This window comes from Chenopodium album, chromosome 4 (genome assembly GCF_948465745.1).
Source record: "Chenopodium album chromosome 4, dcCheAlbu1.1, whole genome shotgun sequence".
Taxonomy (NCBI): Eukaryota; Viridiplantae; Streptophyta; class Magnoliopsida; order Caryophyllales; family Amaranthaceae; genus Chenopodium; species Chenopodium album.
The window spans coordinates 9099280-9119083 of record NC_137837.1 but is presented as its reverse complement, the minus strand read 5'-3'; the positions used below and the strand labels follow the sequence as shown (position 1 = coordinate 9119083).

The 19804-nt window shown below is 33.7% G+C and overlaps 1 protein-coding gene across 1 annotated transcript; it reads left to right on the top strand.

Annotated features, from left to right (window-relative positions):
* Positions 1 to 864: 864 nt before the first annotated feature.
* LOC145627598 (E3 ubiquitin-protein ligase ATL31-like) lies at positions 865 to 1680 on the top strand. The gene has a single exon (XM_081679965.1). It carries the CDS (start codon positions 865 to 867, stop codon positions 1678 to 1680), a length of 816 nt encoding a protein of 271 aa, XP_081536091.1.
* The last annotated feature ends 18124 nt before the right edge of the window (positions 1681 to 19804 follow it).

Here is a 19804-nt window from a genome sequence, read left to right as displayed (position 1 = left end):
TAAGTATCATGAACTAAGCATAGCTTGATTTGTGTGTCTCATATAACCATGAGTTTGTGGGATCAAACCCCACTAGAGACACTTTAGGATGGAGATTCTCTTACCCTTCTTCCTAGCTCACTCCCAAAGTTACTAGCATGCTAGTCCTGATCAGGAGGACTTATGGGAGATTTTGACCCGATAGAGCCCTTTTCCTTACCAATCGGCTATGTTTCATAAAAAGTCTCATTCCTTATGTTAGATTCTTTTTGAACATTTCTAACCGAGCTTTACATACATATCGATAAACTATGTTGTATAGGTAGTATTCCGTACAGTTATCACTTGTTTGACATTGATCGATAAGAGCATACTCGGTCAACATAATCAATCTAAACAAGAGTATATCCAAGGAATAATTGCAATGTCAAACCTAAATATATGTACTAGTTGCAAATTAAGTATGAAAACTAACAACCGTCAACGATCACATCCTTAATCACTTGATTTTATTATATTTTTGATAAGATCGATCGCATCCCTTAGCTTGTTGGTAGTGTCAAATCTTATTTAAGTATAATAATTTCCTCAATATAATCTTACTAATGGCATGCCACTTTCTACTCCTCTTGCATTCCCTTTATTAGTTGCACAAATTTTAAGCCCATAAAGTTAATGTTGCCTTCACGACTTAGCTTCAAAATACTATAAAGTAAGTCTTTCTCGTAATCATTCAATTCCTCTTCACTAATTAATATGTTGGCACTAATTTGAACAAATTAACAGCTAATTTTCATCAATTTAGCATATCATGATATATTTGCTCATTTTTCCATTTTCTCTATGCTTCCTCTATTTCTTTCCTAATCTCTTCTTATTTCTAACATGATTTTATTCTTTAGCAAACCTTGTTACTACACACCTATTTTATTTATCACATTATTCTATTCGTCTCTTCACCCTACAATTTTACTTGCAAGAGCACAATACATCAGTCATGGCGATCCAGACTCGGACTCAGACTCAAACTCGGTATGGAGCCCGCTTTACACGGGACTAGCGGCTGTAGTCTCATTCATCATCTTCGCCATTCTTTACTACATTGTTTACGCATGCTTCAACCGCTTCTGCAACAACTCACGGGACCCCGGTTCAGTCCATCGGGCCCGGACTGGGATTGACCCGGCGATCCTAAGGGTTTTTCCTGTCTTTGCGTACTCTAATGTAGCACGACGAGGATCCAACAAGGGACCGGTAGAGTGCGCCGTGTGCCTAAGCCCGTACGAGGAGGAAGAAATGCTACGTTTGCTGCCTAAATGTGATCATTTGTTCCACCTTCAATGTGTGGACCGCTGGTTAGCGGCTCACACTACATGCCCTATTTGCCGGGCCGACCTTGTTTCCATGCCTAACGAGTCGGCCCGGGAGCATACGAATGGTGTTTATGAGTCTGGCAGTGGGTCGGGAGCTAAGGTTATTAGTGATACAGCTGAAGTGAAACGAGAGATTGAGGATGTTCAGTTTACTGGTAAGATTTGGAGATGGAATTCGACTGGACACGTGGCGGAAATCGATTGCTGGATAGGAGAGGATGAAGAAAGGTCCGGGCTAAGGACAATGGAAATTCTACGGAAAGAGATTGTCCAAAATAAATTGACTAGGAGTAGAAGCTGTGTTATAATAGTTGTTAACGACCAATGATGTCTTAGCCAATTATCAAAGACAGAGGATTTATTATGTATGATAAATTTTTTATTATTTTTTATTTTATTTTATGTAGTATATTATTCTTCTAAATTAACTTATTCAATTAAAAAAAAAAATAGTGATTGCTCCCACCTCTGGCCTCTCTTGTCGCCCCCCTTGCCCTCCTCGATTGCTCATTAAAAAATAGAGTTAAACATATAATTTGGGACTAACTTTTTTGCTTTTCACTTTTTGGGACCTGAACTTTTTTCTTTCACCATTTGGGACCTATGGTTAATTCTCAAACAATTTAACCCATCTTACTAACCAACCTAAGCATTAATTGGATTTAAAAAAATATTTAGTATTTCCAAAACAAATTAGATCGTGAATATCAACTTTAAACCTTTTTTTTTTTTAAAAAAAAAAAAAATAGCAAACAACAATACAGAAATCCAAAACAAAACAACAATCATCATCCAAAAGAAACAATATCAAACATCCAAAAATTGAAGCAATCGTTCTTCGATCATATTATCTCCATCCAATAGTCCAATTTACTTTAAGTTTTTTTCTTGCTCTCCAACAATAAAGTTTTTCAGTCTACAATCATGAGTATGAATTGATGAAGTCATAGATGTAGTTAAAGAATTTCAAATTGTTTTTTTTTTCAAATATTTATTTTTAAGGCATTAATTTGATGTTGATAATTTTGAAATGGTTTTCTTACATTGCATTTTAAGAAATTAAATCAATGTTGTTGGTCCACTATACAATTGCATAAACACAATAATTCTGAATTATGGACCCCAAATTGAAGTTTAAAATTCTAAAACACAAGAACAAACAAATAAATTCAACACTATAACAACACGAAGCAGTAGTTTCAGCATCATAATTCATGAATACCCATAAAATTTTACTACTTATTGAAAATAAGCCTTAACCTAGCAATAAATTATGAGAAAAAACAAAAATTGAAGTAAACTAGTTGTACAAGATTCATAGAGAACTTGGTTTCAAAATAAAAAAAAGAAAAATCATAAATAACTTACATGTGCTAAGACGCTTGAAAAACCGCTAATAATCTACACCAAAATCGCCTTCAAAGCTTCAATTTTATTTGAAAGGGAGAGCAAACAGGAAGCCGAGGTTGATGATGATGAGTAGAGTCGAAAAGACATCTTATTTTTCCCAATAATTTTTTTGGAGTAAAAAACTAAAAACACCTAACAAAAAATTTTTAAAAAAATAAATTCTCTTTTGTAAATAATTAAAGTTAGGAAATTGTATAAAGTTAAGAATTTATGACAAAACACGCGTAAATCAGTGTTTATACTTTTATGATTTCTTAACTTTTTACGATTTTCATGTCTAAAGTTAATATATGTAGATCTAAGGGTTATGTATAGCATTTTTCATAATTAAATTAGAACCTAAAATAATTAATGGACCCCACCACTTAACCATAGTTAATTCTTTCAACTAAAATTCTTTCTTAGGTCCAAAAGGTGAAAGAAAAAAGTTTAGGTTCAAAGGTGAAATGTAAAAAAATTTAGTCCCAAAATATTACATTAACTCTTAAAAAATACATTCAGCCCTTTACAACCCTAAAGTTTAACTCCTTTACAACCCTCGATTGCTGCTCGAGTGTTGCCCGGCTACGGCTCCAGCTCCTCTTTTCTTCTGACTGTCGTAGCGTTAGTCTTGCCCCACTCGCAACTCACCCTCCTCATCTCTTCTGCTCCTCATTTTAAGAAAGTTCAGGTCTTTCTTTATAATTGTTTTTGTCTTTTTGAAGTTGTTATTATATTGTTAATTGAGTATTTGCAGTTGTGATTGAAATTGTTAATTTATTGGTGGGTAAACTTAATAAATTGGAATTTTGATTATGTAAGTTTGAATTGTTCACATTGTTGGTTGAATTGTTTGTATAATGTGATTCCCTATATATATGTCCAATGTTAATTTGCTTTCCTCTCCACCACTCTTATAATTGAATCTGTTTTATATATATAAAGGAAGATTAGGTTTACAAATATACGAAGATTAGCTAAATTTATTGGAATGAGTAGTTAATAGTAACAATGAAGGGAATTTTGGTGGGTTCATACATGAGCATAGGTAGGTAACAATTAAGACATATTTTAATGGAGATTCAGGATTCTTATTGGTTATGCTCATTTGATTGCACTTGTAAATATTTAATATTTCACCTACTATGTGTATGACTATTTCTTGATTTAACCTCACCCCTCACTCGTGGTTAATGCCTTTTGCTTTAGTGCCCACCTAATTTAGGGTAAAACTGAAATTGCAAAGAAAATCATGGGGAGAAAACTGAAATCGTACCCATTTTGTAAGAAATCTGCAGGGTAATCAATTTGCTAATGAAAAATTAATAAAAGTATAAATCTTTTAAGAGGTTGATGAGGTAGGTGAGCAGAATGAATTAATTTAGTTAATTAAAAGTGAATTAAAAGCTTCAGTTTTTATGAAGACTAACTAAATTGCAGCTAAAGAAATAACCAACCGAATTGTAATTTTGTACTCTCCAACAAAACAATGCATAGTTTTATATTTAATTACAATCACTGCTAGCTAATTTGGAGCCTAATGAGTACTTAATAGTAACAAGGCAGGGATTTTGGTAACAATTGAGACATAATTTCAGGTTTATAAAAGGAGAGTCAGGATTCTTACAAACAAATTGGCAAAGTGGTGCTGCACTGCTACCATATATTGAATATCTGATATACAAAGTTTAAGTGGCGAAGTATTTGATATTAGAAGTAAAAGTATGTAAACTTTTTGGCTTTATTACTTGTTTATCAAGTTTATCAATTTTTCTCTTTCCAGTGTGTTTGATTATCCTACTGGCTGCTTTGTGTATAGGGATATGGGGATAGAAAAAGAGCAGAGCAGCGGTTCCCGAAGAGGCCAAGGAGAGGAGTATAGGATATTAATGCTGGCACTCAACTCTGAAAAGGCGGATGATAGACTAGAAGATGGAACTATAAGGCTTTACATTGGACTTGTAGATTTTCACTCTGTGGATCTGAATCAGAATAAATTTACTCAATGTTGCTTTCCTTCACTGATCATGGTTGAGTTTACAGATGCCATGATGTCGTTGAACGATAAATTCCTCTACATGGTAGGAGGTGTGACACCTCCTATAGCGCGATCACCTGACTTCCAACAACTACAACTTGGATCTCCCTTATCCAATCGTACACACTACTTTGGTGGTTCTAGTCTTGACATGTCTAATGAGGCTGCAGTGTGGTGCCCAGCTCCTGTCTTCATTGTGGATCCCATTAATTTCAACTATGTTAGCTTTTATGGTTCAAAGTGTGGTGGGATTCATGCCCGCTTTAAGGACAAGGACAATAATCTTGATATGAATGTCGAAAGGAGACACTTCGATGCAATGCTTCATTTAGGCAACAATATCTTGTGCTTTGCTGGTTGGACACCCATATATCCTACGCCTGCTGTATCTACTCTTGAAATTGTCTTTTTCAAGTTCGAAGCGCTAGTCACTAGTGAAACTGTAATCATCAAGGCCTGCGAGTCCTACTCATATGACCTTCCAAAGGCTAAAGATGTGCTTCGTTTCCTCTCTATTTAGCAGGTACTCCCATCTCCATTTAGTGACATGTTGCTAGCTTTTTGTGCGATATTATAGAGAATTTTAAATAGGAAAATTTGTGAAGAAGGTCCTTTTAAGTAGACCTTTTTGTGACAAAGGCCCTTTTATAAAAAAGGTGGCACAAAAGGTCCTTATATCATGTTTGGGTTGTGAGGAGGGTCCTTTGACCATTTTCCGGCATTGACTTTTTTTATTTTACAAGGCCTATTGTCAAATAATCCCATATACTTCTTGTATTCTTTTTTGGTCTGTTTGCATAGACATGAAATTAAGGCAATTTATGATCCAAGTCTCTCACTTATTAGTGATTTTTTACTTGTCACAGGGTCGGGTAGGCTAGCGTGGTGTTGGTGCTGGCCTCGAGGAATAGTATGTTGTTGGTCCTGAGGAAGATTAGTTGCTCCTATCTATTGCTTGTAAATCATCATCCAATTTCAAAGTCTGGATGTTTGCCTTTTAGTCTTTTGTGATGAAGGATGACGGTTATCTCTATTAGTCGTGCTTAGTTTATCAGTTCATGTAAATTATATAACAATGAAAAACTTAGTCGTTATGACTTCTGGGTAATGAACTGTTGATAGACCAAGTAATTATAGTTTAATGCACCGTAATCTGTACCATTGTACAGGTGTGTAAGCACTATACCAAACATAATGTATAACCCAAGGAACATTAATGCACCTTCTTCATTCATATGTTCTGTAAATGAACATGAAATATTATGTACGAGAAGGTGCGCTTTTTTTCCCGGAAGAATACATACAAGAATGTTTCCTCACAATTATGTGTTGAATCTATTGATAATAATATTAGCGGGATTTAAGATCAATTTTGTGACTCATAAAATTTTAATAGAATCAAGCCAAGATTACAAGATTGATAAATTATTGGGTCGTACCCTCTCTAAAGTAAGCCTTCAAGAATAGTCAAAACTCAAAAGTCTTTGTTGAATGCTTAAACGGTCAAAGCCTTCCATCCCATTGAAAATTCATCGCCATGGACTAACTTTTAACGTGACTAACATGCATCAAACTACTAAACTTTGGAGTTTTATTAGGAATTTCATTGCAATGATTGTCATCATATGAAGTATATTAGACGTTCTCGAAGAATAACATATATTTCTTCACTTTTATTCCAATTATATGGACAAATATTACCACTATTATTTGAATAGATTCATTATAAACGTAATCAACTAACCATTGACATTGACTTTCTACTTGATCCTTATTCTAGAATCGATTTAAACAGTAGTCTATACTTGTATGAGTATTATTTCTTCCTTAAGCATGCTTTTAATTTATATATATACGCGTACCTTGTTATATATTGGCATAATTATACAACTTTCTCCTTGAACCTTACTAATTACTTCAACATGTTCTTGCTTTGCAAACATTCATCCGGCTTCTTCATCACATTAATCCTTTTTTATTTGTCACAACCTCGTTTACTCGTAAGAGCACAATCCATCCATGTTTTCCACTCCTCGGAACCAAATTGGAACAAGGGGTTTTTAGTGGGGTCGTTTGTTGTAATGTTAATTGTTGTCTACTGTGTATTAGTTCGTAGTTGTTTGAACCGCTACCAATGGTGGTCGGCTAGTGAAACAACAACCCAACAGGCTCAAGGCGGCGGACTCAATCCATCTGTCCTCGAGTCTTTTCCCGTGTTTATGTACTCGGAGAAGTCTGACCTTGGGCTAAATAAGGGCTCTTTAGAGTGCTCAGTGTGTTTAAGCCAGTTTGAGAAGGATGAAAAATTACAGATGCTTCCAAAATGTAAGCATGTGTTCCACTATGAATGTGTGAACCGCTGGTTAGCGGATCACAATACGTGCCCGTTTTGTCGGGATGACCTTGCTCCCCGACCCGATGAGTCAACGCAGATGAAATCAGGCTGCGTTGGCGGGTCAGGGGCCGAGGTCATCGAGGGGGCTAATGACATCGTGTAGAGTGAGTTAGAAAATTCAGTTTTGGAAAAATTTGGAGGAACAAAAAAATCAAATGGACACGTGGTGGATGTTGATTGGTGTGGCGGAGGATTTGTTTTTCCAAATAATAGAAAATAGAAATGACAGAGGGAGAATTTGACTAGAATTTGCTACGTATACGGTAATCGGTTGAAGTGTGAAGATATGATGATTAGATTTTTCAAAGTATGTGATTCGTATGATTAGGGGCAAGACTTTCTCATATAGTCAAGTAATTTGGTTGGACTAGTGTTGCATATTGTATTGTTCAACATTATTTTTATCAATAGGATGTGGTCTAAACTATCTAATCTAATATGTGATCTACTGGTATTATTGTTAATTTTAAAGAAGACAATTATTCAAGTTCATTGTATCGTGGAACAATTAATTTTTAGCAACAACGAATAATTTTGTATTACATGAGAATGAGCAAAAGACTTTGATAAGAATATCAAATTTTATATATATATATATATATATATATATATATATATATATATATATATATATATATATAATGGGGAAAAATAACACATGAAAAAGTATTAATAAAAACAATATATACATAAAAATGAACCTGGCTAAAAGAGTATAGAAACTGACATGATCAACATAATATGTAAATGACCATGTACTCATATATAAATGAGCATATATTATTGGAATGATAATGAACATGGCATAAAATTAATGAGCAATAAAAAATATATGTGGCTAAACATATAAAGCTCTCTACTCAATGTTTTTAGTATCATACTGCTTGCATAAAACATACTTTTATGTTAGGTGTGATATACTAACGATATAAGCTAAGCAAGCTAAGTTGTAAGTACTACATATACTTAATTACTTACTACTCCATACTATAGATAAAAAAGGGTATGATTTGTAACAATCAATACACATTATTTACAAAACGTGAATGAATGTCTATCAAAATTGAAATAATAAACTTATCAAAACAAAAATGAACATTTATCAATAAGAAAATGAACATTTAATTTATAAATACGAAAATGAACATACACTATGTATATATCAATATCGCAATAAATATATATTAAATAAAGTGATCATTTATCAATATGAAAATGAACATTAATAAATATAAAAATAAAAATAAAACTTCTTTAATAAATTTTCTTTCATGATTTGGGAAAGAAAAAGAAAGCAACTATGCTTATGATAATTGTCAAAAAGAGAAAGTAGAATTAGAGACTAAAAAAATTTAAGAGGGACTAAAACTGATGGGAAATTCAATCAATGAAATTTTTGTTGATTGAATTTTCCATGGAAATGACTAGTAGAAGAACAAATCACACACTTTTAAGTCACATACACGATTAATCGATTATTCATCTCCGCCATCGTCGCCGACGACGACTTTAGCGTTGGAGGTTTTGGAATGCAGAACCATGGAGGTAATTTGGGGAGTGTTCAATTATTAGATCATTACTTGCTAGAAATCTCATTGTCGACGAGCAATCTCGATGGTTTTATGAATTGAAGCGTGTCATTTTGATGGGCTTATTAGATACTAGGTTAATAGGAGGCTAAACGCATCGTTTTAGAGGGAGTGTAGGTAGAGCTACATACACTAGAGTCTAGGGATATATAATTACGTCACGGTGGCCAGGTGTGGGCCGTGGGCCATGTCGTGAACTAAATTTTTTAAAATAGACACGGCACAAGCACGACGTGTGGCACGGTCAGTCGGCCCGTGGCACGGCCTAGCAGTACGGCACCCGCGGCACGCCTGACACTCTCTAATAAACTCTACTACTAAAAAAAAATCTCATATAATTCTTGAATTCTCTAATTCTTTCAATTATTATTATTATTATTATTATTAAGATCTAACTCATCAGCTTGAAATGTGCGTTTGTTTCAACGATTGGTTGGATGCTAAAACTCGGTGTCAATATCGCACTTATGATGAAAATGACAACGACGAATGAACGTCGTGTTCTACTAATACTCAATCAATTCAATTGGCTGATGAACTTGAACAAGAAGAAGACCAGGCCAAGACCAAGACGAAGAAGAATAATTACTCCGTAGATTACATACTATTGTACAATTTTTGTATTATCGAATCCCGTATTCCGTATAATAAAATTAAGGTACTCATTAATTAATGTACGATTTTTAATTATCACTATAAATTATTGTATTATCGACTTATCGTACCGGTATATAATAAAATAAGTTATTCATCAATTTTTGTGTTATCGCACTTAAATTTTTAATTATATGCATTGTTGTTTGCTAAATAATACGGAGTAATATACTAATAAGTAACACAAAAACATAAACATAAAATAATAAACTTATTTAAATATATTCATTTTCAAAGTTGTTCAAAAGAAATATATATCAATTATTTTAAAATTATTTTTAAAAAAATCTAAAAACACGGGGCGGCCCATTGCCCGGACCGGCACGACATGTCCGGCACGTGGGTCGTGCCGTGTTGTGCCATGTCGTGGGTTGGGGTGTGCCAAAAGGTGGCACGACATGGCATGCCCCGCCAGAAACTAGGCACGTCCCGGCACGAGCCACCCTAGGCACGACCAGGCACGGCTCGCTGGCCACCTTTAAATTAACACCCAAGGAAAAGCAGTTATGAAACAAAGTATTTGGTATTAAAGAAGTGTACTTTTTCACCAAAAAAAGAAAGTGTACAACTTTTATAAGATAGAACAAGTGTACAAGTTTAGTACTCCTTAATTTAGTTAAATAATAATAATCTCGGCTAAAAAAAAAGGGATAGGGAAACATACACACCATCCATGCAATAATGCAATGTTTGTTTGAATAACAACCTGCATCAACACATAGGCGAAATAAAAGTTGACACTTGTAATACACTAATAAAAAATAATTTTCACATGGTGTATTAATTGGTGTTATTTCATATTGGAGTCTTTATAAATGGGTATTGGGCGTAGACGCGTAGTATGTTTTTTTTTTTTTTTTTTTGGGTGAAAGGGTGGGGACAGTACACAAATAAACGAAACAATCAATCAATCAATCAATCAATCAAAGCCTTAATCCCAAAAGTGGGGTCGGCTAACATGAACCAAATTTGATTATTCCGTGTAGTCATCAACATAAATCTTTCTCCTCCATCCCTTACGATCCAAAACTTCATCCTCACGTAAATCCATGCACTTCATATCCTTCCTCACTCCTTCCAACCAAGTCATCTTTGGTCTCCCTCTTCCTCGTTTAATCCCTCCATGGTCCCACTCTTCCACTCTTCGCACCGGTGCACCCTCGGGTCTCCGTCTTACATGTCCAAACCAACGCAGACGATTTTCCCTTAATTTATCTACAATGCCCGCCACACCTACTTTCTTGCGAATAACCTCATTTCTGATTCTATCTCTTAAAGTGTTTCCACACATCCACCTTAACATGCGCATTTCCGTAACCTCCATCTTTTTAATATGCTCTTTCTTAGAAGCCCAACATTCTGTACCATAGAGCAACACTGGTCTTATGGCAGTCCTGTAGAATTTTCCCTTCAACTTTAAGGGAATGCTGCGGTCGCATAGCACTCCCGTGGCCGCTCTCCATTTAAGCCACCCTGACTTAATCCTGTGGGTCACGTCTTGATCAATGTCACCATTCTTCTGGATGATCGACCCTAGGTACTTAAAACATTCACTCATGGTCAAATCCTTTCCATCCAAACTCACCACTTCATTGCTTGTCCCCCTCTGAGTGCCAAAACGACATACCAAATATTCAGTCTTACTCCGACTTAGCTTAAACCCTCTAGATTCCAACCTTTGCCTCCATTGCTCCAACTTGACATTAACCCCATCCTTAGTCTCATCCACCAAAACGATATCATCTGCGAACAGCATACACCATGGAACCTCATCTTGAATTGGTCTAGTACACAAATAAACGAAACAGAACAAAAGAAAACACAAACAGAAACAAAGCTAGCAAAGAAAAACAGAGTAACCAACTAAGTCTTGATCAAGCATCATCATTTCAAATATTGATTTTTTAACCCTGATTGTACGCTCTCCTCCCATCTCTTTCTCTCTCATTCTTTTTTTCTCCATAAATTTTTACTGGTATCAAGTTTGACGCTTGAAGCTAATGGTAATTTGAAGGAACAATCCTTCGACAACCTTAGCTTGAAGGTTCGATCAACTGAGGTAATTGATAGATTTCCTCGGTATTAACATCTCCCATCATTGATCAGAAAGACAGAAACCCTAATTTGTGTTTCCAAATACGAGTCAATCCATTACATGGTTTGATTTTATATATTCTTAATGTATTATAATAGAAACAAAGCTCATTAAGTTATGTTTGGATTAATGAAAAATTGAGATTGAACAATTAAAGCTGTTGATCCAAACAATATAGAAATCGATGTTAAGAGAATTATATAATTGAAATTGTATTATGATATCATTGTGAAAAGTTATTTATCAAAAGCTCATAGATTGCGATTGTTACGACTTACAAATCATAAACATTTTTTAAAATTTACTGGCCAGATTAGTTTCGTAACACTGTTGTGGTGATTTTACATCTCCTTTTCTAGAAAAATAATTATTATACAAGTAAGGTAGAATTCATATCAATAGCTTTAATTTGGAATTTAATTTTACCTTGCCTATACTACATAATTTTTTCTACATCATTCTTGACAAAATCTCCCTAATATGGTTTGTTACCTTAGCAAGCTTAAGGTTTATCTGAGTACCCGTGTGGAGATTCAATGTAGATGTGCAGTATAAATTGAATTGTTCATGTAAAAGTTGAATGAATTTTATTTTATTATGAATGATTTATTTTATTGTAAAAGCATATTAGCTCAAATGGAAAGCAATGTGCCTTGCACATAAATGTAGGTTCAATCCCTATATAGGCTAAAATTATAACATAGTATGTTAATTGGATCGGATGCGCCAATAAAAATAGGATATACGAGTATTACACCTTCCTTCTAATTATGATGTGACATATGAGTTATATGTTATTTATCATAGTCGCCCCTAAGATAAAAGGCCATTTATAAAAATACTAAACTGCTGTATCAAGAGTGTTAATAAATAAACGACTTTAGCGGATCTTAACCGATATAAAATATATCAAACATATGTTATATGATTTTTGATAGAGTATAAAACATATTCCTGGGCCTCAACCATCAGCTTAAGCTTTTGGTTGAGATGGTCCACTAACATGGTATCGGAGCCAGCGTGACACAAAGGTCACGGGTTCAAATCTCATCCGCCCCTCCTTGCACCAGGTATGGGTGGGCCTGGGCATTAAAAAATAAATAACAGTGTTAAAATAAAATAAAAGAATAGTAGGTATGTCTTAATTACGTTAATAAAAAACAGTAACAAATACATATATAAAGAGTGATATCAAATAAATAGCAAAGGATGTGAAATAAATCAAAAACTTTAAAAATATGAGAAGGGGAAAAAAATATGGTGAGCTCAAAGATTTTATCCTTAAATTAAACCACAAATTCTAGAAATAATGCAATTCACACTTAGCAAAAGTCAAATTATGCTTAAGAAGATGAATATTTCTGTAATTAATACCTCATTCTTACGTTTTGCCCAGGGTCGTCCAAGGCTAGCTTAATCTTGTATTTCACTCTATCAAACAATAATACTTCGTACTAAGCAAGTTTTTCTCTGTTCTTAACGAACATATCGAACATTACGAGAAGGTCGAAAATAAACCTTTTTTCTCTTTCACAAACTTTAAAATTCATTTGTATGAACAATCCTTAGCAGTTAGCAACTCTAATAATGACATCAAGATAAGGTTATCCTCGATATATTCTTCAATTTCATACGGAATACTACTCATCGATTTTTGTTACGAGAACAACGGTTTTTTCCCCGAGAAATTCGAAAACAGCTTAGGATTAAATCTGTTATTACACTATAGTATTGTAAATTTGTAATAACGCCAGAGTATAGGCTCAGCTGGTCAGGTGAGAAATACAATTAAGGTGAAAGGCGTGAGAAACATCTTAAACCGTATGATCAATTAAATCTGACGGTCAGCAATACTCCCGTATTAATAATGGCACTTTGGTAATTGTATAAGCATTGTTCTTCCTTTCTGTCAGACTTTTGTTCCATGTAATTGCAACTCAAAATTTTGAGTAATATCACTAGAGCATACCCATTTTTTTTTTTTTTTTTAAATTTACTTTTTGAGGTAAAGGGGGTGTTTGGAAACCAGCTTTTCAACTGGCTTTTGGCTTTTGGCTTTTGGCTTCTTCAAATTGGTCAAACAGCCAAAAAAACATGTTTGGTTAGTGGCTTTTTTAACTGGCTGAAAAGCTGGCTTTTAAGCCAAAAGCCAAAAGCTAGTTGGAGCAGCTTTTGGCTAATGGCTTTTGGCTTGTTGACATAATTAACTTTTGATTAATAATAATTGGTCATAATATATGATAATTAATAATTAATAATTAATAATTAATAATTAATAATTAATAATTAATAATTAATAATTAATAATTAATAATTAATAATTAATAATTAATAATTAATAATTAATAATTAATAATTAATAATTAATAATTAATAATTAATAATTAATAATTAATAATTAATAATTAATAATTAATAATTAATAATTAATAATTAATAATTAATAATTAATAATTAATAATTAATAATTAATAATTAATAATTAATAATTAATAATTAATAATTAATAATTAATAATTAATAATTAATAATTAATAATTAATAATTAATAATTAATAATTAATAATTAATAATTAATAATTAATAATTAATAATTAATAATTAATAATTAATAATTAATAATTAATAATTAATAATTAATAATTAATAATTAATAATTAATAATTAATAATTAATAATTAATAATTAATAATTAATAATTAATAATTAATAATTAATAATTAATAATTAATAATTAATAATTAATAATTAATAATTAGTATTTAATAATTAATAATTAATAATTAATAATTAATAATTAATAATTAATAATTAATAATTAATAATTAATAATTAACTATTAATAATTAATAATTAATAATTAATAATTAATAATTAACTATTAATAATTAGTATTTAATAATTAATAATTAGTATTTAACAATTAATAATTAATAATTAGTATCTAATATTTAATAATTAATTATATTATTATTCAATAATTAGTTTTTAATAATTAGTATTAAAATGGAGAATATTAGTAATTTATAGTATATTACTATTGATAATTATCAATTTATAACTTATATACAATTATTGTTAATTAATAACCAATAATTAATTTGAATTATAACTAATTATTGTAAACTTATTGTAAATAATTAATAATTAAGTTACAATTATTATTACCAATAATTTATTATTTTAATTAATATTAAATTACTATATTAATTCATTATTGTTGATATTGTAAATAGGAAAAATTAGAAATAATAATCCCAACTTTCATCCATTGTGGTTGAATAATCCCAACTTTGGATTATTCTAGAAAAATCCGAACTTTGGGGGTTCTTTTTTCCTTCAACCCCAAACCGGTCAACAAAAGTCAATAACCTATTATATCAGGTCACTTGACACGTGTCAAGTTCTGATTGGTCCAAAAATAAAAAAAAATTATAAAAAAACAAAAAAATAAAATAAAAATAGAAAGCTACCCAGCTTCCTTCCTCCACCGATCCACCCTAACGTCCACCACCGAAGCCCAGCCGCCACCCCACTGATCCACCATAACCTCCACCACCACATCCCAGCCCGCCGCGTCTCCACCACCACATCCTAGCCCAGTCACCGTTTTCCTGCCCACGCAACCATCGCAGCAACGAAACCGCAGCCACAAAATCGCAGCCACGAAACCGCATCCACGATGTCACAGCCACCGAAATTGCAAGAAATTTTTTCGGGAGTGCGTAAAGTGGTTTTGAAGGATTTTCGCCGGTGGTTTTTGGGGCTGGTAGTTTTTTGGGGTTTGGCTGGTGGCGTGGGAGTTCGGGGAGGGTGATGGTGGTTTGACTTGGAGCGATGACTCTAATGGTGGGGGAAGGTTGGTGGTCCAGCGAGGGAGGTGGCTGGCTGGGTGGTTGGGGCTTTGATTGGTGGTTTTTTTTTTGGTGTTTTTTTTTTAAAAAAATTAACCAATTATTTTGTGACACGTGTCACTTTAACAAAAAAAAAAAAACAAATTCAACCCATTCAACCGGTAACCAATATATGGGATTAAAGAAAAAGAAGACCCCCCAAACTTGAGATTATTCTACTAAATTGATGAAAGTTGAGATTATTATTAATTTTTCCTTGTAAATATGATAGTGGAAGTTATAACAAATTCTAGAAGTTATTGAAATTGTATAGTGGAAGTTATAGAATAGGTAGTTGTAGTAGGTTTGTAGGTAAGAAGTACTTCCTCCGTGTTTTGTTCAATTGATAATTTTTTTTTACAGGTAAGATACGGGGGGCCCACCTCCTATCACAAGAGGTTGGATGAGGAATCAAACCCACGCCACTCGTGGGGAAGATGGAGGGACTAGCCATCCCTCCATCAATTGATCTCCATGATCGATCCTCTGTTCAATTGATAATGGACTCTAGAATGTGGTGCTACAGACATTTTTCAATTTTTATTTTCAGCAATCCACCACTAGTCAAGTATGCGCAAATTTCTTTCCTAAAAAAAATAAGGGTTTTATGACAATTAGTCAATTACCACCTACAATTGTTGTTGTTTTAGCAATTACCATCTACATTTTTATATTATTTTTTTTTTTTTGAATTTTACCACCTACTATTTTTCAAATATCAAAAGTTCCCACCTACTTGACTCTCATGTCTCAACTCAAATGTGACATCATGTGGGGCCCATTAATTACTTTTTTCCTCACTTTCTTTCTTTCTTTCTCAATTTCTCATTCTCCTATATTGTACTCCTCTCAAAATTGGTGAAAAATATCAAATTAAATTACATATTCATGTTAATTTTTTCACGATTTGAAGTTTTTCCCCAGTTTTGTGAGGAGTACAATACATTGGGATGAGATAAATCGAGTGAGAAAGAAAAGGAGGGAAAAGGTATGTAGTTAATAGGCCCCACATGACGTCACATTTAATTTGAGTTGAGAGTCAAGTAGGTAGGAAGTTTTGATGTTTTAAAAAAAATATTAGGTGGTAAAATTCAAAAAAAAAAAAAAAAAAAAAAAAAAAAAAAAAAAAAAAAAAAACTATAAGTGGTAATTGCTATAACAGTAACAATTATGGGTGGTAATTGTCAAATTTCAAAAAAAAAAAAAAAAAAAAAAGTATGCGCAAAATTTTAATCCAAAAGATTATCAATCTATAAAATAATTTTTCACAAAAATTACACTATAAAAAAATGGCAGAATGTAATCAATATAGTATGCAACAACCAATCATTGATAATCCATAACATATTCGCTTTAATATTGTTATGATGTGCATTTGCTCAACGTAGCTCAGTATTTTATGGAACGGAGAGCCTATGGAATATTTCACCCTATCGAGAGGAATTAGGCAAGGCGGTCCTTTTTCTTCGTGTATCTATGTGATATGTATGAAACAACTAGCACACTTAATTGATCGAGAATGCAGACTTGGTGATTGGAAACCGGACAAAGCTAACCCTAATAATGGCCCTCCAATTTCAAATATAGCTTTGAAATTAGGCAAATAGCCCAAGTTCAAATTAGGCAAGACGTTCTATATAAGAAAGGCCAATATCAAGAAAAATGAAAATAAAATAAAAATAATAAAATAAAAATAAAAAAAGAGGTAAGGGTATATATGTTCAATTCACCGGATTTTTACTTATCTGAACTTATTAGACCTTATTAAGACTTATTTTAGTTGTAATTTGAACTTAATCAACTCCTATCAAAACTTATTTTTCCTTATCTAAACTTATTATACCTGAAATAAGTGAAAATCAGATTAACAAGACATACCCTAAGCTAAAAAAAGTTGAAGAGTAAGAGTTCTAAGCATTATGGTGAAGTGTTGTACAAATAATCAATTCAAAAAAAGAATGTTGTACAAATAAATATTTTTTAAATTATAGAAAATTTTGTCTATAATCACCCTTTAAATCCACCATTTTATCTAAAATCACCACAATAAAAATTGTTGCCTAGGACTACCAATCAAATTAAAAATTTTGTTGTAAGATACCATCCAACGGCTGAAAATAAAGAGGTCTTGACCAAACTTTCCGGCGTTGACCTAGCACTTGACATCTATGTGATGTTCAATGGTCCCTACGGCCCTCCTTTTTGGGGGTTGTTAAATACCGCCAACAAAAATTATCAAAATCGCAAACATGTAGTGTGAATGGACAACCATGCCCTTAGTATTTCACCACTATCTTCCTTATTGCCACCAATCACTAACACCTTGACACCACCACCCTGATCAGCGACGACGACCACCACCACCATGACTGGCGACCTACCACATCCCCCTCAATAACGATCCACCACCTTCCCTCGCCGATGGGAATGTGGTGGTTTTTTATTTTTGACAATCGCGGTAACTGGAGCCAAAAACCGATTACCAACCATGGTAACCGATTTTGGGCATCGATTACCTTGGTAACCGTTTACCATTCAGGCACAGTAACCGAAGTTCAAAACCGGTTACCAAGGGTAAACGTTTTTGGGCTCCGGTTATCGCGATTGCCGGAAATAAAACAAAACCACCACCTATTTACCTCCACCATAAAAGATGTCAGCCTCACACAAATTTACACCACACAAAAATTACCTTCTCTCTCATCACTCCGATCAAAACTACTCTCCAATGTCTAACTCTCCAAAAACCCAAATTGAAGCCGACCTTAATACAAACCCAATTTCAGAAATTACCATGGAAATCCCACCGGAAATTAATCCCATTGATGACCAAGAGCCTCCAAAAGTGGATTCAACCACCGAATCCCAATCTTCTCGAAAAAGGAAGTCCGATGACATGCAAGAAGAAGAAGAAAGCGCTCCGGAACTAGGGGTTAATTACCGAGACAAGCCAGCAGCCATGAAAAGGCAAGAGAAGATCAGTGATCACTTTGTGACAGGTTTGGCTATTAATCTTCCTTGGTGTAAGTCTGTTAAGTTGTATGAATTGCTCGATTTAATTGAGGCTCAAAATTGGGTGAATTTATTGAGTGAATGCTTTAATCGGAGTATGTATGTTGATGCTATGAGGGATTTTCGCAAAAGTTTCAAATATTCTAAAGGTGTTATTCGTTGTTGTGTGTATGAAAAAGAAATTGAGTTTGATGCGATGTACTTGGCTGAGTTGTTTGATGTTCCTAATACTGGATATGACTTGTATTTTAAGAGTAATGTGATAAGGAACCCTCTTCCTGATGAAAACATTGATGAGATTGTAGAGTATCTAGGTGGAGACCCGGAGGAAACCTACATAAATCACAATGACCTAACCCCTCTTGATAAAATTCTGCTAAAATTCGTTTTCAATGACATTATCCCTCGAACCCAAAAGAGAGACAGTGCCAACAAGCTTGACTCTGTTCTCATCTACTGCCTAGCCAAAAAGATCCAAATTAACTTTCCCTCCATCATGATTCAACACCTTTCCCACTGTGTTCCAAAAGGATGGAAGGTGGGATATGGTAACCTTCTCACCTATGTCTTTGAAAGCTTTGGCATTTCCTTTGTTGATAAAGAACCCCTGCCCCTCAAAAACACCGAATACATGCAGCCCATTTTCCTTGAAAACCATAAGATGAAGGTTGTAGATGGATGTTTTGAGGTTGTGCTGGAAGAAAAAGATAAGAGGCCAAAGGAAGTAGGTGCTGTAGCTGAGGGGGAAGAAGAGAGAGCTACTGGGATCATAGAGGGAGTGGTACAGGACATTCAGGAGGAGGAAGAGGAAAAGGTGGTTGAGGAAGTGACTGAGACAGGGGGAAGGAAGAAAAGGAAGAGCTTGAGGTTAATGAAGAAAAAGGAAACCTCTGCCCCCATTTGCATTGATATCTCAGGGGTGCAAGAGGATTTGCAGAAAGTCACAAGCTCTCCTATTTTGGGCAAGTATGCATCTGCAGGAACAGGTTTCGCAGCTTTCAGTTCCCCATCAAAGGTTCCCAGCGAGGATGTCAAGGAGATGAAGGATATGCTCCTGAAGGTGCTGAAGGAACAAGAGGATTCAAAGCAAAACATGGTAAAACTGAAGAAGAGCATTCTCATTCTGAGCACTGATGTCAAGAAACTGGTCTCAAGCACTGAACAAGGGAGACAGTCCATTGTGAAGGACATAGTGTCTCAAATAAGCAAGAAGCTGGAGGATCTTGCTGTTGATGATGACCAGAGCATTGCATCTTAACCTGCCTTTCCTTGCAGCCTTTCTTTGTTGATGAAAACATTCTGTTTATTTGCTTTTGGGAACAATTTTAATTTGGTTTGTAATATTTTGGGGACTTTTTATTTGCTTTTGGTAAACTTGCAAGTTTGG

Bases quoted from the DNA above. Each gene is read 5' to 3' on its own strand.
- LOC145627598 (XM_081679965.1), top strand. From the start codon at position 865: ATGATTTTATTCTTTAGCAAACCTTGTTACTACACACCTATTTTATTT.